At 38.0% G+C, this 20,066-nt stretch overlaps 1 protein-coding gene across 1 annotated transcript in view; it reads left to right on the plus strand.

Annotated features, from left to right (window-relative positions):
- Positions 1 to 11,970, plus strand: part of LOC140228634 (catalase-like) — an 83,042-nt gene extending 71,072 nt beyond the window's left edge. Inside the window, exons 7-11 of the mRNA XM_072308881.1 lie at positions 3,027 to 3,179; positions 3,858 to 3,996; positions 4,399 to 4,637; positions 6,689 to 6,757; positions 8,416 to 11,970. Of these exons, the coding sequence (XP_072164982.1) occupies positions 3,027 to 3,179; positions 3,858 to 3,996; positions 4,399 to 4,637; positions 6,689 to 6,757; positions 8,416 to 8,445 (630 nt within the window). The 3' untranslated portion in view covers positions 8,446 to 11,970. The remainder of the gene's footprint in view (positions 1 to 3,026; positions 3,180 to 3,857; positions 3,997 to 4,398; positions 4,638 to 6,688; positions 6,758 to 8,415) is intronic.
- The last annotated feature ends 8,096 nt before the right edge of the window (positions 11,971 to 20,066 follow it).

Genomic DNA, 20,066 nt, shown 5'->3' on the forward strand with positions numbered 1-20,066 from the left:
GCCCATTCAAAGATGTTGAGATCCTACCCCTAGCCCCTAGGAATGCTACATGTACTTGCCAAGTTTGGTGAAAATCCATTATGTTGTTTTCGGCAAGAAAATGAAAATGTACACCGTAGGTCCGCATTTGGATTCCCCCCCCCCCCCCCCCAGCCCTGGATCTGCAATTAACAAACTTGGATCTACAGTCATCAATATGTACAAACTCATAGTGACTTTGCTTTATCACTTCTTGTTCTAGAGAAGAATTGTAAATATTCCGTGATGTGCTTCCAAGGGGAGCATGGTGCCCTGTCGAATAAATTGAGATCTTAACCCTGTGGCATGCTACCTGCCAAGTTTGGCGAATATTCATCAAGGGGTTTTCAAGAAGAATATGAACATGTACAATTTAAGTCCCCAATTGGACGCATCCCACCCACTCCCCTGGGTTCCAAGGAGGGAGGGGCACCCCTGATTCTGCCATGAACAAACTTGAAACAACAGTCATCAATATACTGACTCATTGTATTAGCTTAGCTCAATCACTTCTGGTTCTAAAAGAAAATGTTTATAGATTCCTTATGGGGGGGGGGGGGGGGGGGGGTTGAGCCCCCCGAGGGGGCCCCCAGGTGGGGCATGGTGCCCTTTTGATGGAATTGAGATTCTATCCCCCTAGGGATGCTATCTGCCAAGTTTGGTGAAATTCGGTCATGGGGTTCTCAAGAAGAGGATGAAAATGTAAAAAGTTTATGCACGACGCACGACGGACGCCAGATGAAGAGCGATCGCAATAGCTCACTTGAGCCTTCGGCTCAGGTGAGCTAATAACAGATGATGACTTTTGTTGTTGGGAACATGTACCAAATGTTCCGCCCTCGGGGTTTGAAATGCTATTTCGGGAGGCTATAAGTCGTCTCGGGACTTGTAACCTCCCTCAATAGCGTTTCAAACCCTTCGGGTGGAACATTCGGTATGTTCCCTCCCCTGCCAGTCATCATCTATATAATGTCTACTACCCAAATATTAGTTGTACCCCCACCACACATAGTGTGAAGGGGGTATATAGGAATCATCGTGATGTTGGTCGGGTGGGTGGGCGGCCGGGCGGTCGGTCTGTTGCAAAATCTTGTGCCGCGAACTCCTCCTACAGTTTTGAAGCAATTTATATGAAACTTAGGGTAAATGATGATATTGAGGTATAATTGTGCAAGACATGTTTTTTTGTGTTTGTCAGACAATGCTTTGCCATGGTAACCATAATTTTACCAAAACCTTGTGGATTGAATAACTTCCATAGTATTTGAGCAATCAATTTCAAAATTGGTATCTATGATGATCTATAGGTGTAGTTATGCAAGACACTCTTTGTTTTTGTACTTGACAAAGCGTTGCCATGGTAGCCGCATGTTTTCTTTGAATTCTTGTGGAGTTAACATTTTCCACAGTTTTGAAGCAATTGAAATCAAATTTGGTAGGCATTATGGCCTTGAGTTATAGATGTGGAACACATAATTTTTGTGGTTGTCGGACAAAGCATTGCCATGGTATCCATAATTTCACCCAAACCTTGTGGATTGAATAACTTCCACATCATTCAAGCAATTAAGGTCAAATTTAGTATGTATGATGATCAGGGGTGTAGTTATGCAAGACACCAATGTGTTAATATAAGAAAAATGTGTTGCCGTGGTAACCACTCATTTTTGTATCAAATTGAACCGTTTAATCTATGAAGGTTAAATTTGGTGTGTATGATGCTCTTTAAAGGGAAGGTAAACCCAAAGAGCAATGTGGATTGAGTGAAAGCAGCAACATTAGTAGAACACATCAGTGAAAGTTTGAGGAAAATCGGACAATCAATGCAAAAGTTATGAATTTTTAAAATTTTGGTGTTGGGACCGCTGGATGAGGAGACTACTAGAGGATATGACGTATGAGTGGACAACAATACAAAGAAAATATAAAGGAAATTCAACAAAAATTCACTTTTCTAGAATTATGAAAGAGCAATGGACCAACCACTTTCAGAAAGCAGGGGGAATAATTGCTACCCTTAACATATGTCAATATCAAGTTGATGGAATTTGTAATTTTCATGAAAAATGGATTTTTGTAGTATTTTCTTTATATTTTCTTGGTATTGTTGTCCACTCATACGTCATAACCTCTAGTAGTCTCCTCATCCAGCGGTTCCAACATCAAAACTTTAAAAATTCATAACTTTTGCATCGATTGTCCGGTTTTCTTCAAACTTTCACTGATGTGTTCTACTAATGTTGCTGCTTTCACTCAATTCACATTGCTCTTGGGGTTTATCTTCCCTTTAAATGTAGTTTTGTAAAATGTCCTTTGTATTTGTACTGGACAATGCGTTGCCATGGCATCCACATTTTTTTTTTTTTTTTTTAATCCTGTGGAGTGAACTTCTTCCACAGTTTTCAAGCAATTGAAACCAAATTTGGTAGGCATTATGGCCCTGAGGTATAGATGTGGGACGCATAAACCGTTGCCATGGTAACCACAATTTTGCCAAAACCATGCATCATTCAAGCAATTAAAGTCAAATTTAGTATGTATCATGATTTAGAAGTGTAGTTTTGCAAGACACCAATGTATTAGTTCAAGGAAAATGTGTTGCCATGGTAACCACTCATTTTTGTATCAAAATAAACCATTCAAGCTATGAAGGTCAAATTTGGTGTGTATGATGGTCTTTAAGTGTAGTGATGCTGGGGGAAAGCATGTTTCCATTTGCTGTAAGTTTTATACTCGGTGTCAACTCTAATTGTAGAGTAAACTAAAATTATGCTGTTTCCAATTCGACAAGTGCACAAACTTGGTATTAACATCATTGCCCTTATGACATCACATACTATGAAGCAACACTAGGGGCGGGGGTATTAATCACCTTCAGTGATGATTCTAGTTAGGACATACTGTTGCACAACAGCACACAGTACATGTTGCACGTTGTTTTCACTTGCCTATTAAAAGAGTATGCAATTCATTGGGTCCTCCCATGTGCACATTCTGCTTGCCTCCAGGTCTGGTCCCAGAAGGAGTACCCTCTGATTCCTGTTGGGAAGATGGTCCTCAACCTCAACCCCAAGAACTACTTCGCTGAGGTGGAGCAGATCGCCTTCTCCCCTGCTCACATGATCCCAGGCATTGAGCCTTCTCCAGACAAGATGCTCCAGGTATTTCCTTATCTAGCTAGGCATGTGGCAGTATCTCTTTGATCCCCTTCAAGATGATGATGTTTTGAAGATTGAACACCGTCCAGCAAATGCTATCTGATTATTCCTAAAAGGTTAATCACAAGTTTATATAAAAGTGAAAATTGATTGCTTTCACATGATATCATTGCCCTTCTTTCATATATAATGGAAACTGAATTATGATATGCATTATTAGTAACTGTATGACATCTATATCTTGGTGTATTGCACATTCCTGACTTTGTTTATACATGTATAAGTATGTCATGCTTAATATCATTTATAAGCTGATAAAGCTAGCCACAACAAGCATTGAATTTTGCGGGATATGAGAGTATATTCTCATACTGAAGTGGAGAATATCATTTTAGTCGTACTGATGTACCCCAATTCTCTGGTTTCACTGGAGCATTTACTCAGTGCATCTTGAAAGGTAATGCAACAAGGCAATACCTAGAGAAGAATAGCCCAGTCATGAGGTTTATAAGCATTGTAATTTTTGCACGTCCTGCTCAAAGTGTTTTTTATGTACAGATAATTTTTACCATTCCCTTCTGTGTTTTTCTAGAGGTCAAAACTTGCATGGTAACTTAGGGCTTGGAGTCATCAAGTCTTTGCTGATCATAGCCAATTTGTCTCTATTAATATTCTTCACAGGGCCGTCTCTTCTCTTACTCGGACACCCATCGTCACAGGCTGGGGACCAATTACCTGCAGATTCCAGTTAATTGCCCTTTTGCTGCCAGAACCCGCAACTACCAGCGGGATGGACCCCAGTGTGTCACTGACAACTTGGGTATGGTTTAGCTCACTTGTCATACCACCAGAATTTTGAGGGTGCTCCACTTCGAATGTTTTGCATATATACAAGCCAACACAGTATATGTCAATAAGAAGTGAAATATGCACTATGGGAAACTAGTTTTATCATTTTGCTCTCTCAGTTCCTACAATTTCTTAAAGTTTGGCAGAAGAAAGTTTTGCAGAAGAAGAAAATTTCCAATGCTTGTGTTATTGAAAGAGTTGAAAGCTTGATTTTAGTCAAATTGGTTTTATTTGTGACTGAGTGTTGATAGAGGCATTACCATATGCAAAAAAAAAAAACCCCCAAACTAATAATAAAAGAATGTCTCATGAGAAAAAGAATTTGAATATGCAGCACTTCAAGGAGTAAATATCTCATTTCAAAAATTTCCAGGTGGGCTGCCCAACTACTTCCCGAACAGCTTTAGTGGGCCCACAGACAGCCTTAGCTATGCGCAGAGCAAGTTCAGTGTGTCCAGCGAAGCCTGCCGCTACAACACTTGTGATGAGGACAATTTCTCCCAGTGTGCCATCTTCTGGCGTGATGTCCTGTCTGAAGCGGACCGTGAGGCCACTGTTGACAACATGGCCTCCCACATTGTCAGTGCTGCTGATTTCCTCCAGAAGAGGGCTGTGAGTGTGTTTCAATGCTCTGCTCATTTGTACCACGGCAGAACTGTTACCTTTGAGATATTGAGAATTAATGCAAGCCAGGCAGGGATATAAAGCAGATATTATGTTGGCTCTTATATGAAACAGAATGTCCATCCCCACAAAAATGCAGATCAGGATTCTCTGTAATGGACTGAAATATGTAATTTGTGTTGACCCACACGATGTATCGCCAACACGAAAAGCTATCGCCACGACGTTATATGACTTTTTTCATTCGAGTCTCCCGCATCTTTTGACACCAAATTTGCGATGCCCGGGTGCGCGGTTCTGAAGTTGCGCATAAATATGTACATGCTTGTCAGACCAAAATTGCTCAAAAACATGAATTCGTGTACAATTTCAATGCAAACTGTGCTCACAGGCAAATTTCATAAAAGCATGATTATTTTGGGGTTTTATTGATTCAAATCAATTAACAACATATTTTCTTGTTCGGAACAGTGTCGCGGACAAGTTTCATCGAGAAAACAATGAAGAACATAAAGTCAAAAAAACAAAGAAATACATAAGAAATTTAAAAAACAATAAAATACTTGAGAAATTTTTTGTGATGGCACAATTTTTTTCTCATATTTGCTCAGGATACTAAAAAGAATATTTACACAAAAAAGTGCCCATTTTGAGCTTTATTTAGTGATTATACCAAATTGTCTGATTTCATGCATCATTATGCATAAATTAGCATAATTTAACATAAATTATCATTTTTTTTTTTTAATTTAACTTTGTGGTACTTTAGATTATGTCATAGGCAATGTGTGTGTACCAATTTTCGTCGCGATCGCGCGGTGGACGGCCGAGATCTGGAGGGGGGCCTGGGAGGCCCCCCCCCCGCTCTATGATCTACCTAAATAGCCCTGCCTAGTTAGGGTTAAGAGAGTAATCTTTTCTCTACCCACTGTCAAAATATGGCAGCTTAACACAAAGTCAAAATCATTATATACAAATTTTAGCAGCTTCTTCTGAACCATATTCTATTTATACAAGTACTTCTGCACACCATGCCTGAGTGATCGTAGTCTTTTAATCCCTTTTTCTCCCCTTTTCTATGAAATAAAACCACCTAACTCTCGTATTTCAATCAATTTTTGAATGACTTAGGTTGGGTCAACTTTAACCCGTTGAGGACGAGTCCCGAGTATACTCGGGCAGGTGTCTATTGGAAATGCGTGTTGTAGCAAAATCAGTCCGTCCTCAACGGGTTAACAAGTTATATATCATTTTAGAGCTGAGAACTTAAACTATGTAGAAATGTGGAAATTTATTACGGCTTACTTTTTGTGGTTTTGAGCTGGGCAATCACATGTTATATTTTGCATACATTCTCTCTGTGAATCATGGTGTAGTCACTCTGTAATCACTATACAAGGGAGAAATACATTCTATTGAAAAGGAGGCCAGTGTTAACCCTAAAACAGTTGGGGGGGGGGGGAGTTGAATCAACCCCCCTTGGTACACTTCTGTCAAGACTTTCTGTGGGAAATTGTGTATGTAAATCTTGTTTTGTCTTGAAAATTTCTACCATTAACTTAACCCGTTCAGGATGAGTCTTGAGTATACTGCGGCAAGGGTCAATGGGAAATGCGTCCGTCCGCAATGGGTAAAATGCTCTCCCAGTTATCAGATACTACATGCATCGGAACTGTTTGCTTAGCCGTTAAGAAGCAGAGTACACAATAAAGTGGTACCCAATAATACATATATATACTCACTATATTTCATAAATGGCATCAATTATTTCTTGGTTTCCCTTTACAGAAATCACCGACGTGCTGTAGATATTTTACTCGCTTGTGTTTTGAGAGTAATACCAGATAAACAAAGTGTTCCTTAGCCTGGAGGTCACATTTAAGGTTGAGTGCATTGAATTTACCACCAAAGTGTCACAAGATCTTACAATAGGAGATAGGACTGAGGAAAGTTTTCTGTCACAAGATCTGCTTAGTATGTGCAGTACTTTTTTTTTTTTTATCCAGCCTTTCATTCTATATGTATTTTGTCTCCCACAGGTGGAGCAGTGGAGCAAGGTAGACCTAGGCTGGGGCAAGCGGCTTGAGAGCAAGATTGCCCAGTACAAGGTGAGCCAGGTTTTGCCTTTTCTCTCCAGAATATTTGTTGCAATGTCCATGACCACTGGAAAAGCAGTAAGTGACACATTCATTTGCACGAATTCAGACTCATCATGGATACATGGAAATCGTCTTGCCAAATAGGACTTTTCGTGGCATGAATTGGGCAGAGGAACATACACACACACACACAATCAAATCACCCCCATCTGCACATGTATACATGAACTCACATACAGGGTGTGCCAAAAGGGTTTTCAGGTGAAAAAAGGGTTGAAAACCTTCTGTCTCTCCAACCTTATCAGCCCTCCCATTGGCTTCACAGGTGGAGAAATTCATCAGTTATGACAATCAGAATTCTCCCCATGAATCACCAGGGCCCCGTTGCTAGAGACTCAACTTGTGATCAAACATACTTTCACATCAGATGGAAGTGTTGCTGCAAATTGCGTTTGATCCTTGCCATTCGTTGCTGTTTACATTTTTTGTAATTTCTGATGCGTGAATTATGAGATTTTCATTTTTTAATAAGTTTGATTGTCAAATTCTGATATAGTGAAAAACAAATTCGCTAGTTGCGACAGGGTATGATTTTAATTTCGCAGGGTTGTCATTGCAAAGATGTGAACGTTGCTCAGATAAGGCATGTAGGCATACCTCTATGAGTAGTATGCAGTGCTATCTCAGTGAGACGACAAGTTTTGAGGGTCAGGTTGTCTTTCGCTTCCATACTATTACAGAAAAGAATAACTGTATCACAGGGAGGTGATCATCAGTGGACATCAATTCTATGTAGTTAAAGGAGATGGCTTGTAACTAATCAGTGGGAATGCTGGGGGATGATTGTTCCAATCCTTGTGGGATTCATTTAAGAGTACATTATATATCTATTGTTGTGTGAAAATTATTTGCTTCAGAATGGTCTCCTATTCAAGTAATGTGCAGTTTAATGTTTCCAGGTTAGCATGCCTGTACAGTACACATTACTTGAATATGAGACCATTCTGAAGCAAATAATTTTCACACAACAATAGATAAATAATGTACTCTTAAATGATTCCCACAAGGATTGCAACAATCATCCCACTGATTCCCACTGATCAGTTACTAGCCATCCCCTTTAATGAAAACTAACCTCCAGAGGTACAATGTGTGTATTCTAGGTTCTGCATTGTATTTATTTATTTATTTTTTTGCAACTGATTTTATTTTACACAAGTCAAGTTTTGCTGAACAAAATATCAGCATACTGGTGGGGCCAATGTTGTTTTTTGCTACAATTGTGGCAGTTGTGTTTGATATTTGTGTAGGAAATCAAACACAAGTCTTTTCAGCAATGCACTTGCGCTTAAACACACAAAGTTGCATGCGATTTTGGGGACTTGAGTTTGATTTTTCGAGTTGCTTTAAAACGCAAAGTTTCTAGCAATGGGGTTTAGGAGTTCCACAAGTAGCTAACAGGTAATATCAGTTTGAAATGGATGGATCTTATGATACTGAGAATTGCTTCCTGGATCGAGGCTGTAAGTATTCAGGTTCTTTTAGTTTACACTTTAGCATTGTTACCATTCTCAAATTGCTGTTTACTTCCTATTTATGTTCTACAGTGCTTAGTGATATTGCTACATATTTCATTTTCTCAAAATATTTTCTGCTCTTCCTTACAGTCCCAGACCACCACTACTGCCAACCTGTGAGGTCATCACACAAAGTCAGCAAATTCTTGAAGAAAGCAAGAGATCGATGAAATATGGAGGAATACACAAGTGGTGCTTCCTTCCTCTTTATACAATTGTATCATTAGTTGGTTGGTTTACAGTTGTCTCTTTCTTTTAAATCTCCAAATAGATGTGGCTACATGGGAAACCAAAATGTAGAGAATATTGCAAAATGCATGACATTTATGAATACATGTATTAAACTCTTCTTACTTCATAAAAATTATCTATGTTGTGAAAGGGAAAACATCCATGTACCTACATCTTTTTCATTTTTTTCCCCCAAACACCGTGTGAAAAAACAGAAATGAATACAAATCTGAGACAAATAAACTTAGTATGAACATGTACTTTTCCAGGTGGTGGCATTAACCAGAGTTGCTCTTGAAATAAATTAACATAAGTCGATGATTGTGATGATGTAGTACTGCTGTTATGGATAATTTCATTTTACTGAATCAGAAGACTCTATCATTGACACATATATCACTAGCGTAAAAGGAGTTACGATCCATAAAATCCCATTTTCCTTCAATAGAGTGAACTGATCATGAAATAGTTGTTTACTTCTTTTTGGCACACAGAATGTGTGTTTGTAATGTCTATTTGCTGCATCATTGAAACATAATCGCATTAACATATGTTGTGTATTTTGATACCTCAAATCTTGCAAGATTAAAAAAAAAAAGTACTGTGAAATAGAGGTGTGCGATGAATAGGTTTGTCACTAGTATTTGCTTCAATGCATAGATTGCTAAATTGGAAAGTAGATTTTTTTCAAGTAAAATACAAGAAAATTATGTCACTGTCAAGTGAATACATCTACCAAAATATCTCTATGTTGTGTATGAAAGTGATATTCCTTTTGAGTATATTGCAACTTGTACATGTTATCTTCACATATATATACATGGAAAACAACCATTGAAATTTCTCAAATGCAGTGATCAGGAAATAGTTGAACTGAATTGTGAACAGTGGCTTTTTAATCATGATTTGCCAGTTAAATGTGCCATACTCTTTGTAGTATAGACATTCTTTTTGAAGTGCTGTACTTTTCCATATTTCAAGTTTTGTAGACCAAGTACAAGTGATCATCAAGCACCAGCATATTTCATGTGTACACCAGTTTCATATCACACAGCATGTACTTCTCCATTTTTTTAGCCAAGTAAATATATTGAGCCAGATATTGTATTTTCATGCATCAGAAATTGACTGCCACCTTACTGATTTCTCTTATCTTATGATTGCAGAGTATATTATGGTACACCCATTTTCAGTTTGTTTACATGCATCACATTGCCGTTCCAAGTATCATAGTAGTGTATGCTCATTGTACTCTTCATATTCAAGTATCGGTATGTGGCCTTCTATCAGTATCCAAGTATAACAGCAAAATGACGCTACAAAATTTTGATGTGGCTAAATGGGGAGAGATTACATTGCATTACATATAAATAGTATTTTATTTTATTTTTTTGAATTTGTTCCAAACTTGTTCATTCCACCCTTCTTTTGATTAAATACAGTAAGTTGTCTCTACATGATCAGGTAGTGTTGGGCTGAGCATTCTTACGCAGTTTTAAAGCTCGTGGAGCAGGCTTTACCAGTAAACAGTTAGCTTGACATGTGTAGTGATCAGTGTATCACTGTGTGTGTAGTTTGAATAGTGTATAATGCTGGTGCGAGGGTTTCTATACAGCACGTGTAAATGCATCTACTTTGTAGAGATAATGACTACCTAGGTAATCAATCATACACTGCATATTCAAGATGTTCAAAATATGATATTAAGCAATCTTTCACTTCTCAGCACCTCAGTTTCTTTAGAATTTATATTTTGACCCATTTCAAAGGTATCTTGTGGAAACTGTAAAACTGTAAGTGATATTCAAGTATTGGGCCTACTGTAACATGCATCTGACGGTTTGTTCAGCCTGTGCATAAATTAAGCAGAGTACCCAATAAAGTGGTACACTAGTACTGGTATGCTGAGACTACTTTACATGCACTTGGTTTAGTCTCTTGGTTATTGAAATTTAGTCTTGGCTTAGTGGAATAACTGAACAGGGCTTCCATTGTGCATTGAATTCAGATTGAATTCATTTTTCTTTTTCTTTTTTTTCTTTTTTTTTTAGTTCTACGAGGCATGTCTACTGTTAAACTTGGTTTATGGCTCTTCAGACAAACAAGTTTAATTATAGGAAAGTGCATTTTTCATTTCAGATTTGCATTACTCCAGAATTACTTGGTTCATCAAAAAGGCAATTAGGAAATTATTCATTTATACATTCTAATACAAGCAATTCTCATTACACATTTAGTGCAGCTAGTCAATTTCACATATGTGCAACTTTGATAATAATACTGTACGTTTCAGCTTTTGAGATATGTGGCAGTGTAGTCACAAATTGCCTTGTATAATGTATACTGCTTTTTCAGCCATTATAAGAGGTGTAGTTGCAGTTGACAGTTCAAATTCTCAAGTGAACTTGGTCCAAACGAATAAACTAACATTATTGATATACCAAGAACATTGAGGCTAGAGTAATATGTGACCCTGCATCACAGAACAACCTAAAAGTCACCAGACATGGATCTTTAGTTAAGGGCAGATCACTCAATACATTATGGAGTTTCCTAACCTCTCTAAATAATGGATAGAAAGTACACACTCCAGAAAATTGTTTACTGAGAAAAGAGGCTCTGAAATTTAGGGTCTATTCAAGTGTTTTATCCTTGCCACACTGCACTCCGTGCAATGAATGGGACAAGACCAGGATGTAGGACCTAAAACTCCATAGTAAACCCCAATGAAGAGTTTATTGAATTAAACTGAAATTTTCCACACTCATTAAGCGCATTCTAGTCACTGCAATTAACTTTCAAAGTAGCATTGTTCTTTAAAAAAAAAAAGAAAAAAAATAATAATATGAATGTGCAGAGGGTTTTTAAGAAATCCAAAGGGGCCATTAGAACTTTTTAAATCACACTACTCTACAAGAATATGTTGTAGGAAAAATCGCAAAAATCACAATTTTCCATTCATTTTATGAGACCAAACTTTATGATTATATGGAAGAATTGCCGTCTTCCAGAAACTATAAAAATTCTTAAGATTGGCTAGGTTGACCCATTTCACCAATTTTGAGTCCTCATGTTAAATCAGTGTGTGCTACTTTTTGTTTGTTTTGTGATGCACAGTCACATGTCATGATATGTAGAATCCAGAAAATAGAGGTGAAAAGGGGATGACCAGCACTGGCTGTTTTAGAACAAATCCCTTTTGAGCCTGTTTTTCACACATTTCCTCTAGTCTTTGTATAAAAGTGAAAAGTCTTCAGGAATTGCCTGATTTATGTTAGACTTTTGTCATTTTGACCAATCCCACTTTGAGGCATGATTTGAATAATTACTAATTAGTGCATGTGTCTGATGGAAAAAAAAAATGTATAATTATTGTTGAGGAATTTTCCAATAAAATCTGGAATGCTCTCCTTACTATGATGTTTGATATGATTAATATTGCATATTACATGTAGGTTAATATGCGCAAAAATGAGTGCATTCTTTGCTAAAGAACAGACCACTTCATAGCATTCAGTATTTTTGTACATTTACTTTGTTTCTGATTAAATATTATAAAGATGAATATCAATACACAAGATGTGGGGCATGAAATATATTTACTGTGTAGGCACATTCCTGAACACAAAATCGAATCACTTCAACCGCAAACTCTGTTCTGAACAACAATGGCAGCAATCATCATCATCACTGTTGTTGGTACAGTGTGTTTATAGAGACAAAGACAGATAAGTTGCCCCCAAATCTGATGTCGCAACAATCAGAAGCGGCTGACCATGAAGCACATGTCAAGGAGTATGAGACACACAAACATGAATTTAACATCCCATATATTTGCAGGGGTGGATCCAGGAATTCCGTGGGGGGCGCACATGTCCCCCCCCCCCCCCTCCATTTTTAAAATTTCTTTCGCTTTAACAAAAAATAAAGGGGGTCGCACAACCAGTGCATTCCCGCCTAGATCTGCCACTGATCTGCATGCAACATGTTGATTTGTGGGCAGAAATCAACATTGCAAAGAATTTAACCACACAATAATTGGGCACTCTTGTGTTTTCCAGTTTTAGCTCTACATGTACATGTACATGTATATTAAGAAAATAGCTATTGACTTTAATATCAGAGGCAAAATAACACATGATTTTTCAAGAAATTGTGTAAACCTAAGAAATTTGTCAACAAGTAAATGTCGAATTACATGGAGAATTCACAAGAACTGACATAAAGCAAAAAAAAAAAAAATCGTCTTTCGAGTGTGGCGACTTGTGGAATGTCAACATAGTAAGGTTTACATTACTATATGCACTGTACAGTACTCTGCACTTTATCGGGTAGTGTCTGAAACATAGTTTTGCAAACAATCTGCATGCAGCCGCAAGTCCTCATCAAGCCACATGCATGCTTCTAAAACATTTGTCATTTGAAACTTGAGTCCTTTATGTATGGTATGTGCAACCAAATGCTGCAACAAATTCTGCTGCATATCCATGTGTTTCATGGCGATTGATGTACACCGATGTACATGTAAATTTGTTTTCAGTTAACGGCCTCAAAAAGTGAAGAGTTTATTTTTTATTTTTCTCGCGAGCTAGCCGTAGCTCATAGCCACATGAATAGTTATATACATTTGTAGTGTGTTATTGTGTGTGTGAGTGTCTTGATTGTGTGTGGTGCTGGTGTGGTTCGTACACACAGTAAAATAATGGGTATGTTTACCACACTTTAAACGTCCCAAATTTTATATTGACTTTCAGCTCACAATTTCACCAAAATTCATATTTACACAAATTCTAAAGGCTTTCTGCTGGTTAGTATGGAAGTAGATCAGGTTAATCTAAAAAATTCCTACCCGCTTATCTGGAATGACTACCTGGTTATCTGGTATCGGGAACTGCTTTTCAGTTTTTAAGCTAAGTGGAGTCTCCAATTAAGCAGTACCCAATCAAGCAGAGAGTACATGTACTGTATTACATTGCATCAACTCAAAATTGATACATACTCCATAAAAGGACACTTGCGCAATCTTCTGCACAGATGACATGTAACCACACTGTAACGCAACGATACACAGCCCTGTCGCTGTGCACAAGTGTGGCGACAGGCTTCACATGGCGTCTGTTTGGGCTAACTGTAATGTAGAGTGATGTACCCGTATTCAATGCTTTCTGTTTGTCAAAACGGTCAACCCGATGATTTAGACACAGCGGCCCGAATTCTCAAAGGTGGAATAACTTTATTACACCGCTTATTCCGCCGATTTTATTACGCCTCTTATGCAAATCAGGCCCTCGTGACGTAAAATGATGCGACTTATTCCCCGGAATAACTATTCCGCGGAATAGTTATTCCAGCTTTGAGAATTCAGGCCAGCAAGTATAGTGTATCATCATTAAAAAGCACAAAGCAGACAAAAGTTGTGCATGGCATTTTACTTCAAAAATTCTGTACATGCTATTACATTTACAGTGCACTCCCGTTACAACGAAATGCTCGGGACCGGCAGTTTTCTTTCGTTATAAAGAAATTTCGTTATAACCGAACAAATAAAATGCATATAACGAAACAAGGAAACCACACATATCTGTTCATTGAATACTCGTCATACACTGGAAAGCTGTGTGAAATGGGATGGTATCTTTTTAATTTCGTTTAAAGATAATATAAAGTTTTGGTACCTCAAAAGTTTCCCCGAGTTTCCTTGTCTTAGTTCGAGTTTCAGGTTAAAGTACCTTTCATATAACTAACACTGTGAGACTTACTCGCCCCAAAGTGCTCTCATGTCTGTTAGTAATCATGCAATAATGGTTTCGTACCAGAGCAGAGCGGGCTCTGAAAAATTCGAACGAGCCGTTAGTTTGACTCGACGCGGTACTGCGAGAATCAATATACACGTATTGTACGAAACCATTCCATGTTGTCACACATGTAAAGAAAAATGACGGTATAGGATTCGGTTACAGTTCGCTAATCCAAAGGTTCTTTTCTTACTGAAGTTTGTTACTCCGAAGGCTCCTTATTCCGGAGTTTTGCCATTCCCGGGATTCCGAAGGTTTGTTCATCTGAAGCTTCGCTCTTCTGAAGTTTTTTTTATTCCGACAGTTCATAATTAAGATAGAAATTATATTGTTCGTTTTCCCAAGGTTCATTGATCAGGAAATGAAATGAGATTCGTCATTCCGAGGGTTTGTAAATCAAACTAGAAATGTCGCTATGGCGACTGGTATGCCTCCGCTATAATGCATGGTTCTCCGAATAGGTCTATAGCACAATGTCTTGACAATGTGTGATGACAGTTTCACGTAACTGGCAAAATATTAAAATGACAGGTTTGTCACAAATGCATTGAGTGTTCACTTTCCTTGAACTAGGTTTATTTAAAGAAGTGAAACTTAGCACTTTCACTTGACCTTTGACCTTTTGACCTTTGGGCAAGAAATTTCCAAGAGAATCTGTGTTGAGTAATACATGCATACACTTAAGTTTCAACAAAAAATCCTGCATTGCATAGATGAGAGAAATCATGACATTTTGATGAGTTGACCTTGACCTTGACCCATGACCCCTAAATTCCATACATGATCACTGCCAGTCAATACATCCATATGATACTAAGTTCCATGAAGATACCTTGAAATATTGGTGAGATATGGAGAAAAAAGTGAAATTTTAACATTTTCACTTGACCTTTGACCTTATGACCCAATGCTCTCTCTGGGGAATCTTCATTTGGTAGTTCATGTATACACCAAGTTTCAAGAAAATACCTCCAGGCACTGCATAGATATAGGGGAAATAGTGAAATTTGAGCATTTGACCTTGACCTTTGGCATGTGAGCCCAAAAGTCGATAGGCACAACTTCGCCCACTCATACATATACATGCCAAGTTTCATTAAGATACCTCGACATTTTTTTAGATACACTGTCCACAAAATTGATTACGGACGGAAGGACGGACAACCCGAAAACATAATGCCTCCAGCGACACTTCGTGGCGGAGGCGTAAAAATGAGAACGGTTCACTATTCCGAAGTTTTGTTGTTCCGAATAAAGTTTATTAATAAAAAATATGAAAAAGGTTATTCATTTCGAAGGTTCAGTTATTTTAAGACAAAGGTTTGTAATGGCGATCCTAAGTTTTGTTAGTAGACTCGCCTTTTTCACTTTTGGATTAACGAAACTTTTTTTTAATGTGCCGATTAACGATCGTTTGGATTTCCTATCATTTTCGGACTAACGAACCATCGTAATAAGAACCATATTTCATTGTCGGATTAAAGAACCTCATTAATATCGGACCTTTGGAATAATGCCAAAATGTTAGTAATAACGGCCCTATTTGATTTCCGAACAGACATTTACGTAGGTGTATCAGAATCTTTGTGTTTTGTAATAAAGAACCTTTGAAACAAGAAAACGAATTGTATTCAATTTCAGATTATTTTATTACAGTAACGCAATTCCTCTCATACAGTGTGCGTGACACACGGAGCGAACACACAGTAATGTGAAGCATTCGCCCATGCAGAGACTCTGAAATGCTTGTTCCACTACATTTTTTCAAAAGCGATCCGCATTTCGTTAAAACGGAGCACTTTTATTTTGTTTTACTTTGTCAGTGGCGCTTGGAAAAGACTTTGTTGTAACGAAACGTGTTGTAACGAACCGTGTTCGTTATAAGCGAATTTTGTACCATAGACTTTAGTGGTGATAATTTTGGGACCAGAAGTTTTACTTTGTTATAAAGAAATTTCGTTATAACCGTGTTCGTTGTAACGGGTGTGCACTGTATTATTTCTTTTCTCAGAAATAGGCATGCTATGGGTATTTTATTAGCATGTTTTTTAAAGCAAAAGCAGATTGACAATAGTCTTCTTATCCGGATAGTCCATACACTTACCAGTACATCTGCCCATTAACCACCAACCACCTCCCCCCCCCCCCCCCAAAAAAAAAGAAAGAAAAAAGACATGCACACGCTCACAATGCACACTTAAAAAGACTTCATACATGTACATGTACATCGTACACGTTTAGCAAATCTTTGCTCTATATGTGCTGTAGTTTCCCAGTTTCCTTACATTGAATGCAGTGGCAAAGAAGCTTATAGGAGACTTCTGATCTGATGCACCACCCCATTTATTTTCTTTGTGTGTGTGTGTGTGTATCCTTACTTTTAGTTAAACATAGCACTCACACACACCCAAACCCATGCTCCAAGCTTATCTGATGATAAAACTTGTGTTGCCTAATCCCCAACCATTCTGGAAAAATGGAAATAATTGACCTTTCACAAACAATCGCTCTTTAACCCTATATAACTGAGATGTTTTTTGTTTTGTTTTGTTTTTTTTTGGCTGGAGGGGGCGCAGATTCCACCAGCCCCCCCCCCCCCCCCCCCAAGATCTCGGCCATCAGTGGTGCGATCATGATGAAATGTAGCATATGCGAGACACCCATGTCGTAATATACAAGATTGTGTCTTAAGATTTTTTGAAATTATCTACATATAATGTATTTCTAATCTTAATTATGCAAATTAAGCCAAAGATCTCATTTGGCCTGATTTTGTTTGTTTGTTTGTTTGTTTGTTTTTTGTTTTTGTTTTTGTTTTTTTTGGGGGGGGGGGGGTTTACAATGTAACTCTGTTTTAACATAGGTCCTATTTAACACTTGTACATCATAACGAGACCCCGGGGTCTCACGCTCACCTGAGTATCACAAGTTCACCTTTCACGCTGTCACTATAATCTAAATTACACACATCTCTACTAAAATTTGACCAGGCATTCTCAAGTAGAAGATGAAAATGTACAATTAGGGCCCAAATTTGGACCTCCCCCCTTCCCCACTCATAGTATCAATTTTAGCTCTATCACTTCTGGTTCTAGAGAAGAAGATTTTTAAAGATTCCTCAATTTGGGGGGATGGTGGCCCAGGGAGCCCCCCTGGGTGGGGCATAGTGCCTATTTTAACAAATTGAGATCCTAACCCCTTAGGGATGCCAAATTTGGTGAAAATCAATCATGAGGTTTTCAAGAAAAAGATGAAAATATACAATTTAGGCCCAAATTCGGGGGGGGGGGGGGGCACCTCTCCTGGATCTGCTATCAACAAACTTGAAACTACAGTCATAAATGTGCTATTAAACTCATAGTATTAACTTAGCTCTATCACTTCTGATTTTTAAAGATTTTTTTAGGAGGTGGGACACAGTGCCGATTTGAACAAATTGAGATCCTATCCCCCTAGGGATGCTCCCTGCAAAGTTTGGTGAAAATCAGTCATGGGGTTCTCAAGAAGAAGATGAAAATGTACAATTTAGTCCCAATTAGGACCCCTCCCCACCCATTTCCCCTGGGTCCCAACTGGGGTACCCATGATTCCACCATGAACAAACTTGGAACTACAGTCATTTATAATGCAATATTTCATAGCATTAACTTAGCTCTATCACTTCTGGTTCTAGAGAAGAAGATTTTTAAAGATTCCTTAATTTTGGGGGGTTTGGGCCTCCTGGGGCCCCCTGGGTGGGGCATGGTGCCCATTTTCACAAATTGACATCCTAATCCCCTGGGGTTAAAAATCAGTCCTGAGATTTTTAAGAAGAAGATGAAAATGTAAAAACTTTAAGCACGGTGGACGACGGACGACAGACGCAGGACGAAGAACAATGACATCGCAATATCTCACTTGAGCCTTCAGCTCAGGTAAGCTAAAAACTTCCAAAAGTCATTTCAATTCTTATGTATTTTATTATTTTCTGAATTTTTTTTTTCCATTAGAAATTGTCACTGACTACTTGTTTACTATAATTAGCATAAAATTGATCAAACAAAGCAATGAATAGTACAATTAAATCAGATTCTCATGAATTTAATGACAGAGCACTGTTCGATAGGAATTGTACACAAAATCACACATTTGTGCCTATTTTTGGGTGACATGCACTTACAAAAATGGGTGTGGCTTCATAATAGTATGCACCGACATGCAAATCTGGTCTCAAAAGTTGTGCAAGACGAAAAAAAAAGAGAAAAAGTCAAGTCTCATGACGAGGCCTGCTCGAATTATTGCGCAAAATGTGGAGGGTGGGCAAATTCTGCCCCTGCCCTTTTATGGTTAATGAATCATCATTTAGAAAGCTTCTTGTCTGTGACCTTTTTTAACATTTAACACCTGGTAGTCAACAAAAAAGTACTTGGAAAACTCTGAAAGTTTGTTGGGTGGAAATACCCCCGATACATTGCATATTTATTGTTCAAGACCATTAACCCCAACAATCATGGAGGATACATATAACATATCAGAAAAAAACAAAACAAAACCAGTATATGTACTAGCATAGCCAGGAGTGCACCTGCAATAATTCAATGGGAAGGAAAGATACTGGTATGTGATTTAGTAAACCTGCAGGTCAAACCAGGTGTAGTTTAGCTGGTATTCTGCAATGCAATGAGCCAGTTCGGAGTTAGCTCATGGGCACATTGGTACTAATGACCACTCTTTTTCTCATTCGGTTAGGGGCACTTCACTTGTTTTAAGAACGTCATAATGCATAAGCTTTTATGGGATCATCAATCCTGTTCAAACAAAGAATGAATTAACTTACATAGACCAGATGACCAGAATGATCTGTCACTTACATACATCGTAGTAACACTCGGGAAAACATCCATTTCATTATTTCATCATTGAATGTATTAACAATCTCTGTCTATTGATATTGCCAAATACCATGTTTGCTGTCGGGTGGATGTGCTGGCAAGCAGCATTTCTAAGGAATACATGAATAATCATTACCTCAATACAGATGCTTATCCCAGTAAATTTCAAAACCAACATGCTGGTTGGTACGAATGGCCTTTTTCTGCTCATGCGCAAAGTGGAACTGCGAACTGGCTTACAGAGACTCTGACAGCATCTTTAAAAAAAAAAAAAGAACACGACTTGAATAAAGACAAAATGTGTTTTTCATAAACAGTGCACATGACGGCCTTCAAGGAAAATGTTCTTTTGAGGATATTGATACTTCCAATAAATGGAGTCCACATGGTCTGTGGCTGGGATGACTGCAGTCCCCTCAAAACACATACAGTACTAAAGTAAATGTACACAACTGCTTTTACTGATCATGTAGCATCAATAACATCACATCTAAAGGACAAGTTCATCTTCATTAACATAAGGATTAAGAGAATGCAGCAATATTAGTAGAACACATCAGTGAAAGTTTGAGGGAAATTGGACAATCGATGCAAAAGTTATGAATTTGTAACACTTTTTTCTTGGAACCGCTGGATGAGGAGACTACTAAGGCTCGTGATGTCATATGAGTACAACTGTATAAAGAAAATGTACAAAAAATTCCACATATTTTCACTTTTTTCGCATAATAAAAGAGCACTTGACTTGCCTCTTTAAAGGCAATGGGAATAATATTACCCATAACATATGTCAGTAACAAGTCAAGGGAATGTGTACTTTTTTCAAAAGATGAAATTTTGTGAA

Source organism: Diadema setosum, chromosome 5 (genome assembly GCF_964275005.1).
Source record: "Diadema setosum chromosome 5, eeDiaSeto1, whole genome shotgun sequence".
NCBI lineage: Eukaryota > Metazoa > Echinodermata > Echinoidea > Diadematoida > Diadematidae > Diadema > Diadema setosum.